At 44.0% G+C, this 22,109-nt stretch overlaps 1 protein-coding gene across 3 annotated transcripts in view; it reads left to right on the forward strand.

The window, feature by feature from the left end:
• Window positions 1-22,109, forward strand: part of LOC126354266 (gamma-aminobutyric acid receptor subunit beta-like) — a 298,711-nt gene that overhangs the window by 122,235 nt on the left and 154,367 nt on the right. For all 3 annotated transcript variants that reach the window (XM_050003798.1, XM_050003797.1, XM_050003799.1), the window contains exon 2: window positions 6,443-6,555. In XM_050003798.1, coding sequence (XP_049859755.1) covers window positions 6,443-6,555 — 113 coding nt within the window. The remainder of the gene's footprint in view (window positions 1-6,442; window positions 6,556-22,109) is intronic.

The following is a 22,109-nucleotide window of genomic DNA, read 5'->3' on the forward strand; positions in this document are numbered from 1 at the left end:
TGGGTTGCAATGGTAGAAGTCAAACATCAGGCAAGGAATGACTTGATTGCTCATATGACGCGTTTCGGAATTTATCCATCGTCAGCTCTCTAGGAGCGATTACCAAACGAAGATAGGGCGTTTCAGGTTGTATGTGAAGCATCATATCTACGTGCAGTAATCACTGCTGGATATCTGATGATGCATTAATTTCGAAACGCGTCATATGAACAATAATGGTCCTTGCTTGATGTGTGACTTTTACCATTGCGACCCAGTCCACCTGAACGGAGAACAACTGATTACTGTAATTACTATAATGACCTGCCTCCTGCGTGACTTTATGTCACATTTATATTATTGAAATTAAAACATTCTCGAAAATATTGGAATCCCTGGGACCGATAGCTTTGCAGTATCAATGTCGATGACAGGCAAAAATGGCCGAGATTCTCGATTTCCCAAACGGATGAATTGTTTATATACATAGCTGAGTTCGTACGGAAGTCTCAATGCGCGAAGCTTACTCGCAGCTGTCCATTTTTTGTTTTCCATTGTAACCGATCACTTTACACCAGTGGATGGTACTACACAAATCGGTGCCTACTGTTCGTTCCCTTTAGATGAAACACTTAAAGAAACGAAGTAAACAGTTGATAAAAGATTTCATTTTTTTACGTTATGTAGTATATAAATTGAGACTCACAAATAAACCAAATTTCTCCAGTTACTGCATATATAAATGACTGCACGTATGCGCAATGAGAACTTTTTACGCTATCACTCCTTTGTTGAGAAGCTTTAATGCAACGGACGTCGTGACAAGACGGGATGTGCTATGGACACTTTGTCCCGCTCTTCGTCCCACAAGGAAGCGTCACCAACTTGCTTCGTATTTTACGCACAAAAAAGCACATTTCCAAGATATCATCCCCAGTAATTGACCCAGTGAGAAAAGTTCGGCTATAATTCTGACTGTACACAGTTATGACCTTCTAAAAGTACAGCTTTTACACATGTGCGAGAACCGTTTGTTTGTCACTCGCTCCGCTCACGCTTTGTGTCGCTTTGTTCACTGTGTCAAAGTACGCGGTTTTTAACCTGTAACTGGTGCCAGAGATCTTTTTGCTTTGAAAATTGTTATGTTTAGATTCACAAATGAAGTGTAAACGGGTCAGAAGGATTGCAAATTTCATAATACTGAAGTTGATTAAGTCAAATTCATTATGTATGTGGTAGAGGTTGATATATTATATTCTGTTTTCACGTAAAGTAGCGCCCATCTCGAGCAGAATTTCAAAACGCATTCACGTTCAGCAGACGTGTGCTTCTCTCAATTTCCCCTCTCCTTCGACATTCCGCAAATAGGAAAGCTGTGGTTATCACTCGGATGTACTGACGTCGCGTTCTGGCATTAGTCGGCTACAGTGGGACAAAGCGAGTGACAAACAACCGATTCGCGCACGTATTTAAAATCCTTACTTTTAGAAGGTCATAACAGTGTACAGTCAGAATTATAGCCGAACTTTTCGCACAGGGTCGATTTCTGGGGCCGATATCTTGCAAGTGCGCTGTTGTCACCTTAAAATATCTCAAGTCGGTGATGTTTCTTTTTAGGGACGACCACACACGCCCGTAGTACTTTGTCCTTAAGCATGAAGCTTAATATTTAAAAATTGCAGTTACTCAAATAAAGTTTCCTAGTGTAAGGGTTACGCTGTAAATTATTTTCACAGACAAAAGTTTACATACTTTTTATCTCATTTAATCAATTCTAAAGAGCTTTAAATGCAGTGGGATTAGAAAATAATTAATAATTCTAGAGGGTCTCAGTTAAATATAGCTCCATCTAATTCCTTAATGAAATGTATATAAATTATTCATGTTTCTCCCATTAATCAATATTCACCGTTATCTGTGTAAATTCAAGGTTAACTGTCCAAGTAGAACATACTGCACTCGAAAGTAGCGGCATTATCACCACTCATACCACCGTACGAACATCACTCACCGCGTCCCACTACCTTGTAATTACCCCTACTGTTGATATGCTGCTACCGAATAATACATTCAACTGATACTCTTTTTACTAAGGTTTGAAGCTCCTCTTTATGTTTTTCCGTGTTTGCGATTTAAAAACTAGGCTGTTTTGAAAATTTGCCTTATACAAACACAATTAGTTTATTTTTTATACTTACCCGGACATGTTTCGACACCTATGTGTCATCTTCAGTGGGTCAAATTTTTTATTTCTGTAAAGAACAATTTCAAATTTATAATAATTTAACTGTTGTAGGCCTAAGAATTACAATATATTCAATTTGCTTTGCTTTGTTTAGACGCTCACCTTATAATTAAATGAACTGCATTATTATACACCCGTTTTTTTCTACAGCACGTCATCTGTAAACTAGCCATGAAGAAAATTATTGCGTATTTCCGAAGCACTGTTTCGTGGGTAGAGTTTATGTGCGTTTGTGTACTGCCACTCTTCCGTCCCTCTGTCTCAATCGGCACCTTCCGATTCCTTGTGACTGCGGTCTTCGGACTGCCACGCTGGCGTTCCTTTCTGCGACGTCTTCACCGACGTGTCGCGCTCTGATCATGTGAACGCAACGTAACGGTTCACAGTAGCAAAACATGCTCTTCTCGTGTGACTGCCTGCGAGCACAACGCTTTTTTCAGCGATTCCTTTGCTTCATGGTACTCCCATAACCAAAGCTTAAAAGTTAAATTCAACCTTCATATTTGATTACGATAACAGAAGATTGTTGCTGTTTTACTAGCAGTTATTTCGGCTGAGAGTCTGTTGTCAGTTTACAAGACCGAGGGAGATTTTCTTCTTCCGTATCCGGATGCACCAATTATATCTTCCCTTCCCAGTAATTAGCAACGTAGTTTGCTTTGTCATTGACTTTCAAAATATCATCTTTAGTGCATGTTATAGACATATCTGGGCAAATCAGTAGGTGGTCCAAGTCCTGTATTGCTCCGAATTCACACCTACCGCTATCACTGTAACCCCATTTAAATAGGTTTGATTTGCACCCAGTTACTCCAGTACGCAGCCGGTTTAATGACCTCCAAGTTGTAAAATGTAGTTGAAATCCTACAGATCCCTCCTCAAGTAGTTCCATTGTGAAGTGTGGCACCATTTCTTCCCAAAGAGATAGCCGCCTTGCGACGGGCTTGGTGGCGAGCTCTTCAGTAGTTTCAATGAAACTCCTGCGGGATTTCAGCCGGACACGTTGTTTTCGGTGCATATGCATCGGGTGTCGAGGATCATTCATTTGTTTTGATCTTTCGATCTCGGCGGCTAGTTGTTTGCGGATAGTGGGTGGTGCTATGCCTATGATGGGATAAATGATGTCTGTGGGAGTTGGTTTGAGGCATCCTGTGGCAATACATACAGTTTCGTTTACGGCGACGTCAACTTGCTTAGTGTGTGTAGAGTTCCTTCAAACTGGCGCCGCAAATTCCGCTGCTGAGATACTCAGCACCAGACCCGTGGTGCGCAAAACATGTGGCTGAGCTCCCCACGATGAACCTGTTAGCTTCCGCAGTATGTTGTTCCTGGCACAGACCTTTTTTTTGTGTTGTGACAGTGCTGCTTAAAAGTAAGTGCTCTGTCCAATGTTACTCCCAGGTATTTTGGGCTGTTAGTATGTTTCAGCTCTTCCCCTTTCCACATGACTCGGAGTTTCCGTTTGGCTTGTTTGTTCCTAAGATGGAAGGCGAATACTTGAGATTTACTAGGGTTTGGTTTGAGATTATTGCCGTCGTAATAGGTAGCAAGTTCTGTTAACGCTCCTGTGAGATTCTCCTCCACTTGTTCAAAGGTTTTATCCTTCGTGGCCACTGCTGCATCATCAGCACATATGAACATTCGTGTCTGGTGGCTAATGGGAAGATCATTGGTATAGATGTTAAATAATATTGGAGCCAAGACACTACCCTGTGCAAGTCCATTTTTCTGTGTCCTCCATCGGCTGTTTTTAGATTGTAAGGTTACATAGTAGCGTCTGTTCTGTAGCGTGCATTTCACGAACATAGAAAGGGTGTAGTCCGTAGTGACATTACACACTTTCTGGGTAAACAGCTTATGGTTAACTGTGTCATATGCAGCACTGAGATCCAGGAATGCGACCCCAGTTACTTCTTCTCTCTGATAGCCGTCTTCGATGAACTGTGTGAGATTAACGATTTGGCCACAGCATGATTTTCCTGGTCGAAATCCAGCTTGTTCGTTAATGAGTGCTTTGTCCACATAATAAGCTATGCGTTTGAGGATCATTCGCTCCAGCACTTTAAATAAATGACAAAGCAGTAAGACAGGCCGAAAACTATTAGCTTCAGCTGGGTCTTTCCCTGGCTTTAGTAACGCAATAATCCGAGCTTTCCTCCACAGTTTAGGAATTTGCATTGTTGTAATACAGTTATTCATTAGCTCTAGGATCCATGCTTGTACTCCCGGTCCAAAATGTTTAATTTGCTCAGATCTCAGATCATCGAGGCCAGAGGCCTTATTGTTTTTCAAATCGTTGATGGCATCTTGTAGCTCCTAAATGAAGAACGGGCGAGCTAGGAAGCTAATCTCCTCGTTCAGTTTTCTTTTAATTTTGCCATTCCTGATCTTCCTTTTAGTTTTTCCGTTCATGAGTAGTTGGTGAGCTATCTGATCAGGTGTAACTTCACTGTAATTTGGTTGTGGTTCTGTTGGGTCGTTGTTGAGACTTTTGACCAGTTTCCAAGCCTTCCTACTGCTGTGCTTCATGTCCGTCTCTTGTAGGAGGTTACACCACTTTTCCTTTCTCGCTTCGGAGATACCATACATCAGTACCTCACCTGCCTGGATCGTTTCCTCTGAGAAGGGGTCCTTATTGTACAGTTCTTCATACTTTTCCAGAGCTTCCTTGCTGCTACCATTGAGTCCAGCGATATACTGGGTGCAGCACCCTCTAGGTATGCGCCGTCGAGAGATTTTCTTGACAAAGTCTATAAAAGTTTCATATGATTGTGTCTTTGGTTTAATTTCCAAGATCTCCTTATCAAGGTCCTCTGTGAAAAGTTCCCAATGAGCTTTTTTGAAACTGAAGCGTCTCTTGAATGGCATTACATCTGATTTGATTACTGCAGTAATGCAGCAAGTTATTGCTCTGTGTTGCGATCTTGGAATTGGGTCCTCGATTTGCTTTACAGTTTGCAGGGATACCTTTTCGGAGACAAAGATGTTATCTGGATTATATCCTCGTTTCCATCTTCCGGTGTTAAATGATGCAGGCAACTTTGGGCCATGTATGAATTTCAGTTTAGCCTGGTCTACCCAGATCTCCAGCATTTCGCCATCGTCATTTGTCTCTTTATAACCCCATGCGAGGCCGTGACAGTTAAAATCTCCTAGTACAACTTTAATGTTTTTTGAATGGAAATTTCCAGGCTCCGTAAATTTGAACCTCGCTCTGGGTGGTTTGTACACGGATGTTACAGTACATGAATGTAGCTCAATAATTAAAATTTCTATATTTTCTTCGCAGGTCAGAGCACAGGAGCATATGTCTAAGTTCGGTTTCACAAATATAGCACTTCCGTACCTTTCGTGTGGTCTCTCAAGAACTAATTTCATGCCCTGTATTTTTGGTCTATGGCTAGTTGGTGCCCTGTGTGTTTCTTGTAACACTAATACATCACAGTTGTTTCGTTTGCACATGTCAGATAATAAAATTTCTTCATTTGCAGATAAGCCTTCAATGTTGCAGGAAGTTGTCACTAGTGACTGTCTTGATAAAGGCCTTTTTTGAGTCTCTTCGGAGAGTTGTTGGGTCATCTTTGGTTTTGGTGCTCCGGTGTTTGCAGGATTGGCCGACTAGGTCGTTTCCAGGGGACGCCCGATTGCTTGTTGTTCGGGTGGTGAACGCAATCTTCGTGGAGGCTCCTGCAGTGTCCCCCACCGAGGGAGATGGCGTTGTGGTTAGGACATTGCTCTCGCATTCGAGAAATGCAGTGTTCAAACCCCCGTCAGGCCAACTTCATTTTGATTTTACACAGTTCCTTGGAACAGTCGTGATGCATGCTGGCTTAGTTAGGATGATTCCTTTGGAAATGTGTTCTTCGCCTACTCGTTACCAGACTTAAATATCTCGTCAATGTAAGTATGACCTCAGACCGTACACTAGGCCATTTGAACAATGATTGGAAACAAATTCGTCTATGCCCTTCGTCGAGAAACCATTTCAACGTTGGTACAGAAAACTAATTCATGCTGGAAGATGGTGAACAACGCTTCTCCAAGAAGATAGTCTCATCACCACTCTTCTGCGGCGCAAGGTGTTATTTTTAGCAGTAAAATACAATGCAATAGTCTCGAAACAATCTCACGGATAAACGAGAACTTTAGCAGCAAGCTTTACTCCTGCATTACTCCGACAAATCCACTAACGACTCCGATGCCCTGTTTTGTTCCCAGGAGCAGCGACCAGTACCAGGGTTCGACGGCCTCCGACCGGCTGGAGAACGTCACGCAGACAATATCTCGGCTCCTCGAGGGCTACGACATCCGCCTTCGGCCCAACTTCGGAGGTAAGGGTTTGCAAACAACGACCTCTTCCTCGGTGCTATTTAGGAAGCCCCATTTATCTTGAGCAACACAAACAACTTTTTGTCCAGGAGCAAAACAAGGAATATACCAAGCAAATGTTGTTCAGTTGGCAGCGTGACAGTAAATAGCGTGATTTAGTTTATTGTAACTTTGTTCGTTGCGAAGATATCAACAGCAATACGTCTTTCTTTTATTTGGTAATCCTCTTCCTGTTCTCTACCCCTGTTCAAAAAAGTATCACAGTGTGCCATGTACGTAAATATGGCGTGATTAAAAACTAAGCACATAATTGACTCTATTACAGTAGCAGCTAGCTGGAGTTGACAATAAATAAATGGAAACATAAGGGAAATGACCACCGACTTTCAGTCACCACCTTCGACTAGAGATTTGTTTGGATACAGTATACACCGACGAAGGTAGGAAAGCTACCTGAGTGTGAAGAATGTGTGCGACCAGAACTGTAATTGCAGTAACGTCTTCTTATCTGCAATTTTGGTACACACACACTGATGTGCAAAACTTATGGACGAAAGTAACTTTCTCATAATGTCTCACTGTCAAGTAAAATAGTCCGATGAAATTTTGGACCATGCGTAGAAATAATTGCTCTAGTATGACAAAATACAGTACAGTACAGAAGGCAGCTGAAGAAATGCGCAATGAGAGCAGAAACGACATTTTTATTCAAAGGCAATAATTACACTGAAGTGACCGCGATTCGTGATGGTCCCCTATACCTTACAAACGGCGGGATGTAGTTCTTAACAGGGTATGTGATCACCACGGACGCCAGTACATGCTTCTAATGTCTCCCATGTTGGCCACAAGGTTGTCAAGGAGTTCTTTTGGTAGGGCTTTCCATTCCAACACCAACGCGGTTAACAACTGCTGGATAATCATTGGTTCGTGTGCTCATGCTAAAGTGCGCCTCCCCAACGTATCCCACACGGTCGTATTGGAATTTAAGTCGGGAGGAACAGGCAGGCCAATTCATTCGCCTAATATCCACTCGTGCCAAGAGCTCCTCTATCTGCGTTGTTCGACGCGGTCTAGAGTTGTGTTCCTTAAAAATGAAGTCAAGGCCGAGTCCACTCATGAAAAGACGCAGATGGCGGAAGAGTACAGTGTCACGATAACGTTGAATAGAGAGTGCGCCGAGCCCGAAGGTCTGGAGCTCAGCACGCCCATGCAACATTATGGCATCCCACAACATGACATCTCGACCACCAAAACGATCATGCTCGACGACGCTGGACTTACTCTCATACGGCGAAAGGTGGCAACACGTTATGCACCCAGGAACGTAGCTTCTCCCAACTTATTCATTTGTTAATGCGTAAAAGAAGTAGTATAATGTGATCTTCTAACAAGTCCAGTGAACATGCAGGGACGTATCGCGCCTGCCTCTAATTCACTTCAGCTGTCACCACTGAAAGCTGCGATGAACTTTCATCCAACGTTTTGACCAGTGTATCACTGCCCATGGTCATCATTTTTAGTACGTTTCAATACCCCTTTTTGTTTCCCAGTGAGTTACAGTGTTATAAAATGGTATTAAAAATTTCTGTATCTGTTTACGATCAAGTTGAGTGTTTTATTTATGTGAATATGTGATATGTTTTTGAGTAGCTCCTGGGGAGAGGATGCTATTTAAAAACTAAGTTCTGCTGTCGATATCTTTGTAACAAACAAAGTTACTGAAAGGTGAACTTGTTGATTGATATGTTCCCACGTATTTAAACAACTTTCACTTTAAACAAGTTTTATTTTTCTTGTGGATTTAATATTAGTTGAGGTGTCAAGATAAGTGGGATATTCTGTGTATCACATATGGAAATATCAAGAATTGTTACAGAACTCAGAAGGGCATCGAACAAAATTTGACTGGATTAAGGATTTATTGACACGGAGAATACAGATCCTTACCTCGGATGGTGTGTAGTGGCTCTCGCTGTTGATATTGTATGTTAATGATGTGGAAAACAACATTAATGGTAATCTCAGACTTTTTCCATGTGGTACAGTTGTCTAGACTGAAATAATACCAGAAAGAACTGCCCAAATATCGAGTCAGATCTGGATAAGACTACAAAGTGGGTCAGAGATTGGCAACTTGATTTAATCTCCTCATCGTTATTGATGGTGGAGTCATACTGCTGCAGTTCATTTTATTGCAGCAAGATTACAGATTTTCTCAGGTTGACCTTTATTCATCTTGATTATTCACAGAAGGAACATGATAGACTTGTGATTACAAATTCCGCCGTCAGCTGTATCTTGGAATATTCATGACCCTAAAGTGAATGTTGGTCCACCTTTGGAACGCAGTATAGCAACGAGTCTGCGTGAAACGGTTTCTACGAGTCCTTGGCAGGTATGTGGGCGTATATGGCATCAGATGTCTATGTACTTAAATTACAAGCCTGTAGTTTGTGGCTGCACAATAGAGTCCCAGATGTTTTCTATCGAGTTCGTATCAGGCGAATGCTTTGGCCAAGACATCAACTATCATGTTCATCTGACCTTATGACACACATAGTTAGCCTGTTGGAAGATGCCATGGTCATCGTTGAAGATATAATCATTAAGAGATGCAGGAGGTCCATTGCGTCTCCATTGTATAATAACTGCCATCACCGGCTTCCGTCTGTCCGTGCGGTGCTTGGTACGAGCAGCCGTTTGCCTGGTGGTCTATCCGAAAACGACCGTCGAGCGAGTGTGACAAGAAACGCGATTCATCCGACCAAGCGACATGGTTTTATTGATCCACGGTCCATTCACAATCGCCCGCGCCTACAGCTACAGTAATCGGTGGTTTCGTTGTATCAACGGGAAGGTTCGCCTACTGTGGGATCCCTTATTCAATAATGTGTGCATCAGCATTGTGTTCTGCTGCCAGATCTGCTACAGATCGCCACCTGTCCTCATTTAACCCGCCGACCTCCACGTTATGTGACGGGGCGTTGACGTCCCACATCATGCCTCCAGTTGTGGTTTCACCATCCTCCAACCAATTCCCATAAGTACCCACGACAGTAGTAAGCGAACAGCCAACCAAATTCGCCGTTTCTGAAATGCTCGTTCCCAGGCGACGAGTAGTAGCAATCAAATCTTTGTCACAATCGCTTACTTCAGTGAATTTCCTCATTTGAAATCCCTATCGTCGCTAGAGTGATCCCTCATTTGTATGTGCATGTCTTAATGTGGCACGTGCCCGCAGATCCACCACCCGGCGTTCAGTTACGCGGTAGGCAGCGGGCATTACATTTACGCTCTTCATTGTACATCGATTCAATGGAGCGTGTCCGTGCACTGACCATAGCTTTTTTCCCACAAAACTTTTCCACAATGGGAAACAAGTGAATTTGTACAAAAATAATTATCCTTGCTGTGCTTAGAACATACACCACGTAAAGCATTGAGCATGATGTGACTTCAGGAAATCTCCATTGTTCACTGTCTAAGTGTCGGAAGTACTCGCAATGCTGAGCAGAAGGCATCGCCTGTGACACCCAGTTTTGCTGAAGGTTATCGCGTGAAATATTTGGCCAAATCAGCATCGGATATTTCGTTCTGGTAGAATGCATTCAAACTTATAAAAACCTGTGTGTGTTCGGCACACATTGTTTTTCAGATTGAAACGAGACACAGTGAAAATGACAGCTTGCTGGCAATCGAGACGTCAATTTTCCCCTATATTACTGTAGCCGGAATAGCGTTGGGTTTCACTACAGGTGTATCATCTGAAAGTAAACGCCTTTGAACTGTGAAACCAGATAATTAGTTACCTGTGACTCCAAACGAAATATTTTCTTACCTCCCGTCTTTCTTAAGCAGACGAGGCGTCTCACACCATAAGCTGGCTTCACACCTTGTAATCCACTTCCAAGAATACGGTTCATTCCATTACATATGGTACCGTCTTTCAGACACAAACACACACACACACACACACAAACACACACTACGGTCATTAAGCTTACATTATATGAAGCACACGGGTCTAAAAAAGTTTTAACGACCCAAGTCATTTCCACATGATGTGTCACTCCCAAGTAACATAGCTCGATGAAACTTGCACCAAACGGTAGAAAGAAGTGCTACTGTGTTGTACAGAAGGTAACTGGAAAAAATGAGCCTTGAGACGAACTGAAATGACATTTTTATCCAAAGAAAACAGTTACGCTGAAGTCATAACTATTTATGATGGTCCCCTGGACATGAAAAATGCTGGACGTGTTTCTTAATAGAGTGTGTGATCACCGCAAAGGACAATGCATGCTCCGCGACGTGCTCCCATACAGGACACGAGGCCGGAAAGTTGTCCTTGCGGCAGGGTGTTCCATTCTTCCAACAGCGTTGTTGACAACTTCTGGTACGTGTGGACGTGTTGCAGCATGTCTTCCCAACGCGTGTTCCCTGCACCTGCGCTCTTCGATGCAGTTTCGCATTGTCATCCTTAAAAATGAAGTTGGGAGCAAGTGCACCCTTGGAAAGACACTCGTGAGGGATGTGCACAGTGTCACAACAACGTTGACTGATGAATGTACCGTGTTCAACAATTTGGAGGCCAATATGACCAGTCAGCGTTATACCAAACACCCTACAATGCCTGGGTAAACGATCGTGTTCGACAGTGTTCCTGGGTGTATCACGTGTTCCCAACTGCCGCCGTAGGGTACGGCCACAATCGCTCCTCAGACTAAATCTGCTCTCATCCGACAAAAACACGTGATCCCACTCTTCGTGGGTTCAGTCTCTATTCTCTTAGCAACATCTCAAAAGATGCCGCCGACGTGTGGGTGTCAACAGAACCCAGTATACTGGCCGACTGGCAGAGAGACCGCCAAGCAGTCGTCGCGCCATGTGGAGCTTGATATTGCGTGCTGTGCAGTCCTGTTAAATGTAGTGATTGTGGCACAATGTAGCGGCCATATGTTGCTGTTGAAACAGTACTCTGAACAATACCAAATCTTTGAACTACTCCCATCACACTTCGTTCTTCTTCCACTTTTCCGATGATTCTTTCCCGTGTGAAGTCATCCAGATGTTGTCTACGGGTAATGTTGTAATGAAGACCACCACACTGCACCGTTAATACTCACTAGCACACAGCACACACACACACACACACACACACACACACACACATACACACACACACTGTGTTTTTCCGTTTCTTCAAATGCCTCGTGTTGCGGGGCTATAACCACGCTGACCTCACTGTGTGACGTCCAGCATTTTGTGCTTGATCGCGAGACCTCTGGCGCAACATGCTCCCGTGCTTCATTTCGACCGAATTATTTATATGTCTTGTTATTTTATCTATCTCGTGTACGAACGATTGAATCGTAGACCACACTGCAAATATTTGCTTCAGGTGACGAGTAAGTTAGCTTTACTCTTGTTAGGATCTGTGTGCCATTGCCGGGTTTTGAGTATCATACTATCTGTATTTTCCAGATACGACCGATAAAATTCATTAATTTTGGATTCATTAAACACTCCTATGTGAAAGATACTGTACTGCACTTCCAGTAAGTGCGAGTTTATATTATAATTTCCCATTCTCAGCAATCTTCATAAAATGTGGCACTTTTTTTTCCTTCTTTAGTTTATGAAAATTAACTGATTTTGCGTTTTCTTGAGGGGTTTCTGATCATGGGGGTGTAACGGGACATAACACACACGGTTCACTGCATGAAGTTCATGCACTCAGGAAGTATAAATCTCTGCCACTGAAGAACATGTTTTAATAAGTTATAACGAACTGATATTGCTCTTTCGAGGTATCATAACAAAAACATGTTTGTTACACACCTGAAACAGAACAGCTACATGGCATCATACTTCGCAGCTATGTTTCTAATATAAGATGGATTCATATCAGTTTCTCGGTATCTTCACTTTCTTATTGGCGCCTGAATATCCAAAGCATTGCAGTCACACCTCACTACAAAAGTGGTAACAATTAACAATACCTTCGATGTTCTTTTCAGAAATGTTCACTAATATTCAGATTTCTTTTCTTTATTTCGACTTCCAAGAGAAATACAATTAAAGATAAACGAAGCTATTAGAAATATTACTACTGCCATCAATATCATAAATTTAAAATTATCGACGATATCGCCATTATAGGTCACTCAAACCCTTTGAAAGAAAGAAATTTCCACTTGCAAGTAGTCTAGTGATATGCCACTCAGTTCTGTGCAGTTGCTGTTCATATTTGAAAATAATTGGCTGTCATTTTATACGACAGCATTCTCTAGCTTGATAGATGTTGAGGGGACAGTCAGATTTGTTACGAATTTGTGAGTCTCTTAATAAGCTTTCCCTCCAGTTTCTCTTCCTTCCGATTATTTTTTTGTAAGCTTTACGTGGACGTTGTTTGTAATTTGACACTTGTTTCGTAATTAATGCAGTTGCAAGATACATAAATCTGTTAATTCGCAGAACGTATAACCTCATTCATAAAACAAGGCATCATCTTTTCAAAATATTGTAATCTAGGCAGCTACTTTAAAATATTAAGTAGCTTTTGAAAAAAATCGAGCGTTTTTGAAACTGCACGATTTGTCGGGTGTTCGAGGAGTGCTGGGGTGAGTGTCTTCAACACATGGCGAAACCAAAGCGAATGTTCAGACGTCATAGGATTGTGCGACCACCCCTCATTACAGATGTCGGACGTCGTAGGCTGGGCAGATTGGTAAAACAGGAAAGGCGACCAACTGTGGTGGAAGTAACATAAACCTTCATGCTCGGGACAATAAAAGTGTGTCTGAACACTCAGTGCACCGGAAACTCCTAACGATGGTCCTCCTCAGGATGTACCAATGTTAACACCAGGACGTAGGCAACTAAGACTGAAATTGGCACGTGGCCATCAACACAGGACATTGGCGCAGTGGCAGAGCGTTGCATGGTCTGATGAACTCCAATACTTCTTCATCAAGCGTCAGCAACTCGTGGTCTCGCAGTCGCGTTCTCGCTTCCCGAGCACGTGGTCCCGGGTTCGATTCCCTGTGGGGTCAGGTATTTTGACCTGCCTTGCGATGACTGGGTGTTGTCCTCATCATTTCATCATCATTCATGAATGTGGCGAGTTTGGACTGAGCACAGGTTCGGAATTTGTACGGGCTCTGATAACCGCGCAGTTGAGCGCCCCACAAACCAAACATCATCATCATCATCATCATCTGCATCAGGCCGATGGGAGGGCGCCAATCCGTCAACAGCTCCTTGACACCTGCACTGTGGGACGGAGACAAGCTGGCGGCGGCTCCATCATGCTCTGGGGAACATTTACGTTGACATCCATGGGTCCTGTGGAGCTCGTTCAAGGCACCATGACGTCAAGGCGTGTCGCACACTGGTTGCGGGTCACCTCTTCGTGACGATCGTGTTTCCCGACGGCAGCGGCATTTTTCAACAAGATAATGAGACATCTTATAAGGCAGGAGTGTGGTGGAGTGGTTCGAGGAACATAATGGCCAATTCCAATTGAAGAGCTGGCCTCCTAACTAGGTAGATCTGAACCCGATCGAACACTTCTCTGATGTAATTGGTCGGGGTGTCAGAGCTTATCGCCCCCCCCCCCCCCTCTCCTCAGTATTTACGAGAATTAGGTGACCTGTGTGTGCAGATGTGTGCCAACTCCATCCAGCGACCCACCAGGGCCTCACTGCTTCCATGTCACGAAGCGTCACCGTTGTTATCCGTGCCAAAGATTATGAGTTAGGTGGTCATAACGTTGTGGCTGATCCGTTTGTACGTATTTTAATAGAAAACTTCACACTTTGTCACGTGAAAATGCGGACACCGTATATACAACAGTGTCTGTTCCTTCAGACACGGATGCACGTCTGGAGGACATTGTAATGTGAAAATAAAGACACTGTATAAACAGAGACTTTGTAATCATACATAATTTCTAAAATTATTAGTGCGTAAGATGAATAAAAATTGTCGTTCACAACAGCATGCCGGCCAGAGTGACCAAGCGATTCTAGGCGCTACAGTCTGCAACCGCGCAACCGGTACGATCACAGGTTCGAATCCTGCCTCGGGCATGGATGTTTGTGACGTCCTTAGGTTAGTTAGGTTTAAGTAGTTCTAAGTTCTAGGGGACTGATGACCTCAGAAGTTAAGTCCCATAATTCTCAGAGCCATGCGAACCATTTGAACAACAGCATGTGCAGTGATGTTAAAACGCTACCACTTCAATTTGCTTCATATTTCACATTATTGCCTTAAATTTTGTGTTCAACTCTAAGAGTATTTTATCGATGAGAAACTATACACTCGAGCACTCGTCTGACCCGGTGAGTTAGCCATCAGGTAGGAGTCGATCCGCACAGGGCATTGTGATCCGTCCGTTGAGATCCTGACCTCGACAATCTAATCAGCCGTGACAACAGTCACCGTGTTAAAAAACCATGTCAGTCACAATGAGTCTGCCGCCAGTTATCTCGCCAGCTTGGCGTGACATTGCTTCGCACGACGCTGAAAAAAGACATAAAATACCGCAGAATGAATTTTCACGTTGTGGCAGCGATTGCGTTGTTCCGATACTTATTGGCAGATTCAAACTATGTACCGGACCGGGACTGAAGCCCGTAATTTTGCCTTTCGCGTGTAATAGTTCTACCGATTCGGCTGTCAATGCTCGACTGACGACCTGCCCTCACAAATTTAGAGCCGGTAGCCGACAGTTTGTGGACAGCTCATTTTGCAGAGAGTCAGCCAGGCTAACAAAGGGCCGTAAGAATTTCCCCTCACCGATTTGATTCATATCGATAGGATGGGTAGGGTATGACAACGACTTCAACGTATGTAAACAGAAAGACGCAACTCTCAATCGTTTTTTAGAAAATCGAGTTTGCAAATTTTACACGTAGTTACGTATTTTGTGTGGTCGCACCGCGCAAGAAGTCCGTCGACGAGCGTGTTAGTTGGTTAGTTAAATGTGCGCTAGGTCCGTCGATAGAAAATCCCTGGCTGCATTTTTCTTTTCTTCCCACGTAATTCTTATGGCTCTGTAAACGGACATTATTGAATGATTCATTTATTATTTTCATAATATTAATCACGAAGAAAGGAGAAAGGACGTTTTCGTAATTATATTGCAAAAATCGATACTCAAGAATTTTCAAGCAAATCAGTATAGAAGTTTTCTTTATCTTATTTCATCGACATGTGTGGCAAGTGTGATGGAGAACAGTACAAATCAGGACTATACTGATCATAGGAACATGACAAACAATAATTACTGCATCATACAACACTTGTAATGAACGCCAAGTCTTTGCTTGTACATGGTTTTTTTTTTCAGTGTATGTACTACAAAACGAACGTGGGCTACATTCGTAAGCGGTTCTCGATCATCAAATAATTTCGCGACCTACCACGCATATCTGTTACTAGAATTACGTGGTAATGAAATAAAAAAGGAGTACCAGAAGTTACCTTCAATCCACACACCTCGCGTTTATGAATCTGCACTCTTATTCGGCTGGCTGCGGAATCCTTGAGTACTAGCGACCATTCGAAGTATATAAAGACACGTAAGACGTTCAAATTCGATTTTCTCGTGAAGAGTTGCCTCTTGCTATTTACATATCTTGAAGAACTAGTCGTGCCCTACACATCCTGTCAGTATGAATCTAAACGGTGAGGGGATGTCCGTACGGTCTCCTTGTTTTACTCGTCCATGAAGTTTCTAAACAGTGTACGTTGTGCAGCTAATTTGCAGAATGTGGTTTTTTGGAAGCGGTACCACAGATTTTTTGTCATAAGAGTCTCGCGTTTTTATTGAAATCCAGAATCTGGAGGTGGAGGAGCAGGAGATTAGTGTTTAACGTCCCGTCAGCAACGACGCCATTAGAGACGGAGCACAAGCTCGGATTAGGGAAGGACGGGGAAGGATATCGGCCGCACCCTTCCAAAGGAACCATCCTGGCATTTGCCTGAATCGATTTAGGGAAATGAGGGAAGACCTGAATCAGGATGAAGGGAAGCGAGGTTGAAACGTGATCGTCCCGAAAGAGATTCCATTGTGCTAACCACCGCGCCGTCTCGCTCGCTCCATACAGAATCGTTGTCTATCATTTACCGCAGCCCCTCTTACACGCAACTGTGCCGTTGTTCTTCTCGTTATAAACGAAAACTTTTTTGCTCACATGAAACACATCACTTGTGACACACACACACACACACACACACACACACACACACACACACACACACAGGCGCGCGTGCGCCCGATTAATGTCAAGTGAGCGCCTCTATAGCCGAGTGGGCCCGCCACCGTGCTCGCGACGTGGCACCAATTCACCAACAAAAAATATGCTACGAGACACCGCCCCTAAGCTGTCGGACTAACGGATTATAGAACCGTGGATCCCATCATCTACATCTACATCACTACTCTGCAATTCACATTTAAGTGCTTGCCAGAGGGTTCATCGAACCACAATCATACTATCTATCTACTATTCCACTCCCGAACAGCGAGCGGGAAAAACGAACACCTAAACCTTTCTGTTCGAGCTCTGATTTCTCTTATTTTATTTTGATGATCATTCCTACCTATGTAGGTTGGGCTCAACAAAATATTTTCGCATTCGGAAGAGAAAGTTGGTGACTGAAATTTCGTAAAAAGGTCTCGCCGCGACGAAAAACGTCTATGCTGTAATGACTTCCATCCAAACTCGTGTATCATATCTGCCACACTCTCTCCCCTATAACGCGATAATACAAAACGAGCTGCCCTTCTTTGCACCCTCTCGATGTCCTCCGTCAATCCCACCTGGTAAGGATCCCACACCGCGCAGCAATATTCTAACAGAGGACGAACGAGTGTAGTGTAAGCTGTCTCTTTAGTGGACTTGTTGCATCTTCTAAGTGTTCTGCCAATGAAACGCAACCTTTGGCTCGCCTTCCCGACAATATTATCTATGTGGTCCTTCCAACTGAAGTTGTTCGTAATTTTAACACCCAGGTACTTAGTTGAATTGACAGCCTTGAGAATTGTACTATTTATCGAGTAATCGAATTCCAACTGATTTCTTTTGGAACTCATGTGGATCATCTCACATTTTTCGTTATTTAGCGTCAACTGCCACCTGACACACCATACAGCAATCTTTTCTAAATCGCTTTGCAGCTGATACTGGTCTTCGGATGACCTTACTAGACGGTAAATTACAGCATCATCTGCGAACAGTCTAAGAGAACTGCTCAGATTGTCACCCAGGTCATTTATATACACTCCTGGAAATGGAAAAAAGAACACATTGACACCGGTGTGTCAGACCCACCATACTTGCTCCGGACACTGCGAGAGGGCTGTACAAGCAATGATCACACGCACGGCACAGCGGACACACCAGGAACCACGGTGTTTGCCGTCGAATGGCGCTAGCTGCGCAGCATTTGTGCACCGCCGCCGTCAGTGTCAGCCAGTTTGCCGTGGCATACGGAGCTCCATCGCAGTCTTTAACACTGGTAGCATGCCGCGACAGCGTGCACGTGAACCGTATGTGCAGTTGACGGACTTTGAGCGAGGGCGTATAGTGGGCATGCGGGAGGCCGGGTGGACGTACCGCCGAATTGCTCAACACGTGGGGCGTGAGGTCTCCACAGTACATCGATGTTGTCGCCAGTGGTCGGCGGAAGGTGCACGTGCCCGTCGACCTGGGACCGGACCGCAGCGACGCACGGATGCACGCCAAGACCGTAGGATCCTACGCAGTGCCGTAGGGGACCGCACCGCCACTTCCCAGCAAATTAGGGACACTGTTACTCCTGGGGTATCGGCGAGGACCATTTGCAACCGTCTCCATGAAGCTGGGCTACGGTCCCGCACACCGTTAGGCCGTCTTCCGCTCACACCCCAACATCGTGCAGCCCGCCTCCAGTGGTGTCGCGACAGGCGTGAATGGAGGGACGAATGGAGACGTGTCGTCTTCAGCGATGAGAGTCGCTTCTGCCTTGGTGCCAATGATGGTCGTACGCGTGTTTGGCGCCGTGCAGGTGAGCGCCACAATCAGGACTGCATACGACCGAGGCACACAGGGCCAACACCTGGCATCATGGTGTGGGGAGCGATCTCCTACACTGGCCGTACACCTCTGGTGATCGTCGAGGGGACACTGAATAGTGCACGGTACATCCAAACCGTCATCGAACCCAGCGTTCTACCATTCCTAGACCGGCAAGGGAACTTGCTGTTCCAACAGGACAATGCACGTCTGCATGTATCCCGTGCCACCCAACGTGCTCTAGAAAGTGTTAGTCAACTACCCTGTCCAGCAAGATCTCCGGATCTGTCCCCCATTGAGCATGTTTGGGACTGGATGAAGCGTCGTCTCACGCGGTCTGCACGTCCAGCACGAACGCTGGTCCAACTGAGGCGCCAGGTGGAACTGGCATGGCAAGCCGTTCCACAGGACTACATCCACCATCTCTACGATCGTCTCCATGGGAGAATAGCAGCCTGCATTGCTGCGAAAGGTGGGTATACACTGTACTAGTGCCGACATTGTGCATGCTCTGTTGCCTGTGTCTATGTGCCTGTGGTTCTGTCAGTGTGATCATGTGATGTATCTGACCCCAGGAATGTGTCAATAAAGTTTCCCCTTCCTGGGACAATGAATTCACGGTGTTCTTATTTCAATTTCCAGGAGTGTAGATCAGGAACAGTAGCGGTCGCAGGATGCTTCCCTGGGGAACACCTGATATCACTTCAGTTTTACTCGATGATTTGCCGTCTATTACTACGAACTGCGACCTTCCTGACAGGAAATCACGAATCCAGTCGCACAACTGAGACGATACCCCATAGCTCTGCAGCTTGATTAGAAGTCGCTTGTGAGGAACGGTGTCAAAAGCTTTCCGGAAATCTAGAAATACGGAATCAACTTGAGATCCCCTGTCGATAGCGGCCATTACTTCGTGCGAATAAAGAGCTAGCTGCGTTGCACAAGAGCGATGTTTTCTGAAGCCATGCTGATTACGTGTCAATAGATCGTTCCCTTCGAGGTGATTCATAATGTTTGAATACAGTATATGCTCCAAAACCCTACTGCAAACCGACGTCAATGATATAGGTCTGTAGTTAAATGGATTACTCCTACTACCATCGCCTTGAGAGAACTTTTCGAAATAATTAGGGGCAACGGCTCAAAAGGGATAGTTCATTTTTTTATGGTAATGAGAAAGTAGCGGTGCCAAGTAGAGGTAGCTTTGATTTTTGTTTCATTTTTTAATACTAAACTTAGATACGCAGATAGCAAAAAAGGAAGCATAAAAAAGAGGTTAGAGTCACTGCCCTCGGTGCCGAAGGACACGTGTTCGATTCCCGGTGTCTCCTAAGGTTTTTTTTCTCAGGGTGGGAGGCATGGAACGGGGTCCCCTCGGCCTCGTGAGGGCAAATAAAGAGCTGCTGCTATAAAAAAGCAGCAGCGTCCCCAGAATTCATCTCTTGGTAATAACTGGTGGTGCGACTGGCGACATGCCGAACACATACCTCACGGTCATAGATCGCTCCTGCTACTGTATTATAGACAAAAGTCGGTCAGTCGGGACAGGCCTAAGATCTAATCCCTGGGCGGTTATCTTTACATCAAAAGTGAAACAAGGACAGCAGAAAGGTGTCAAAAAAATCTGTTGATGCTGAGGAAAAGACGCACTAAAAGTTATAGAGGAGTTCTGCTGTCAGAGCAAAAAAGATAATTGATGGTGGCCGATGAAGAGCAGCTATAAAATGCAGACTGACAATAGCAAGTAGCGCTTTTGAAAACGACAAATTGCTAATATTTAGTGCAAATTTAAGTTATGAGGAAGCATTTTCTGAAAATACTTATTTGGAGTGTAGCCATATATGAAAGTGGAACATACGCTAAATACTCCAAAAACAACAAGAAAAGCTTTTCAAGTGTGGCATTAGAAATCATGCCGAAAATTACTTGGGCAGAATGAACAACTAAGAGATGCTAAACGTGTTGGGAAGAACGGAACTTTTAACACAAATTGGCTAAAAGAAAGGTTGACAGGTTGCATCCTGAGACCTCAAGGAAAAGTAAGTTTCGCTGCGGAGGGAAGTTTGTAACTCAAAAATTGAAGATGGAGATCAAAACTTTACTATCGTAAAAACGTGCAAGTGGATATAGGTTGCTGAAGTTATAGATGAAGAGGCCTGCACAGCTTAGGCTAGTACGGAGAACTGCATCAAATTAGTCTTTTGCCTGACGACTACAATAAGAAAATACAATCTGATATATTTCTGATCAACGTGTTCTACTGCAGCTAAAATATTTCCCAGATGTGATCCCCTCTGCACTAATAGTAGTTCGCCTGGTGTTTGGCTAAAAAGAGCCAACGCTCCTTAAGATAGAGTATGCTACACAACAAAACACAATAATTCGTATTCTAAATGAAGTTACTGCAAGTCGCAGTAAAGAAACAAGAGTTGTTAGTTGTAACCGAAATTAAGAACAACCGTCAGTTAATGTCCTTTTTGACTATCAATTAACTTCTAGGAAGTTTTAAGCTGCTTCATATGTTTAAAATTTGCTATAGGATACTTACATTCAATAGCTCCAGTAACGACATTCAGTCGGTGCATATGTCGTAAGGCGCAGTTTACCGCTAGCTACACTATTTTAAATGACACTAATATGAGGAGTGGCCTTTATGCCGGCTTGAACTCTGCTGGGTACACTTTCATTGCGGCAACTGATATATGAGGGGGAATGGCAGTCTATTGATCCTCGACAGCTGCAACCAGAGGGAAAAGACTCATGTCTGAAGCGTTGGTGACGTGCTAACTCATTCCAGAGGTCTTCTGTTGGGTTCAGATAATGACCCTCAACAGGTCAGTCCATATCAGGAAAATTATTGTCCATAAAACATTGCCTCTGAGATGTTGCTTTATGACAGTGTGCATTGCCATTCTAATACAAGCAGTCATCATCTCCTAAATGTTCCTCTACAGCATGAAGTACACAGTGCTGTAAGATGTGTTCATATCCTTCCGTATTTAGTGTTTTTCTAAGTGAAATGAAGAGACCACACCCTAACCAAGAAAAATGCCCCCATACCACATCGGTCTCATCGGATTAGGGAAGGATGGGGAAGGAAATCGGCCGTGCCCTTTCAAAGGAACCATCCCGGCATTTGCGTGGAGCGATTTAGGGAAATCACGGAAAACCCAAATCAGGATGGCCGGACGCGGGATTGAACCCCCATACCACATAAGCTCCGCACTTCACTAGTGGCACTACAAATAATGGCAGGTAAAGTTCTTCAGGCATTCTCCAAACCAGACCCTGTCATCGGATTGCTACGGGCTGTAGCATGATTCGACACACCAAAATATCCATTTCCATTCTTCCTCTGTCGAGCGGAGTCACTCTTCATACCACCTCAAGCGTTGCTTAGGTTGACTACCGTAATGTGTGGCTTATGAGTAGCTGCTTGACCATTATGTCCCATTCTTTTTAACTTGCTACGCGCCACAGTCATTATG

This window comes from Schistocerca gregaria, chromosome 3, assembly GCF_023897955.1.
Source record: "Schistocerca gregaria isolate iqSchGreg1 chromosome 3, iqSchGreg1.2, whole genome shotgun sequence".
NCBI classification, from domain to species: Eukaryota; Metazoa; Arthropoda; class Insecta; order Orthoptera; family Acrididae; genus Schistocerca; species Schistocerca gregaria.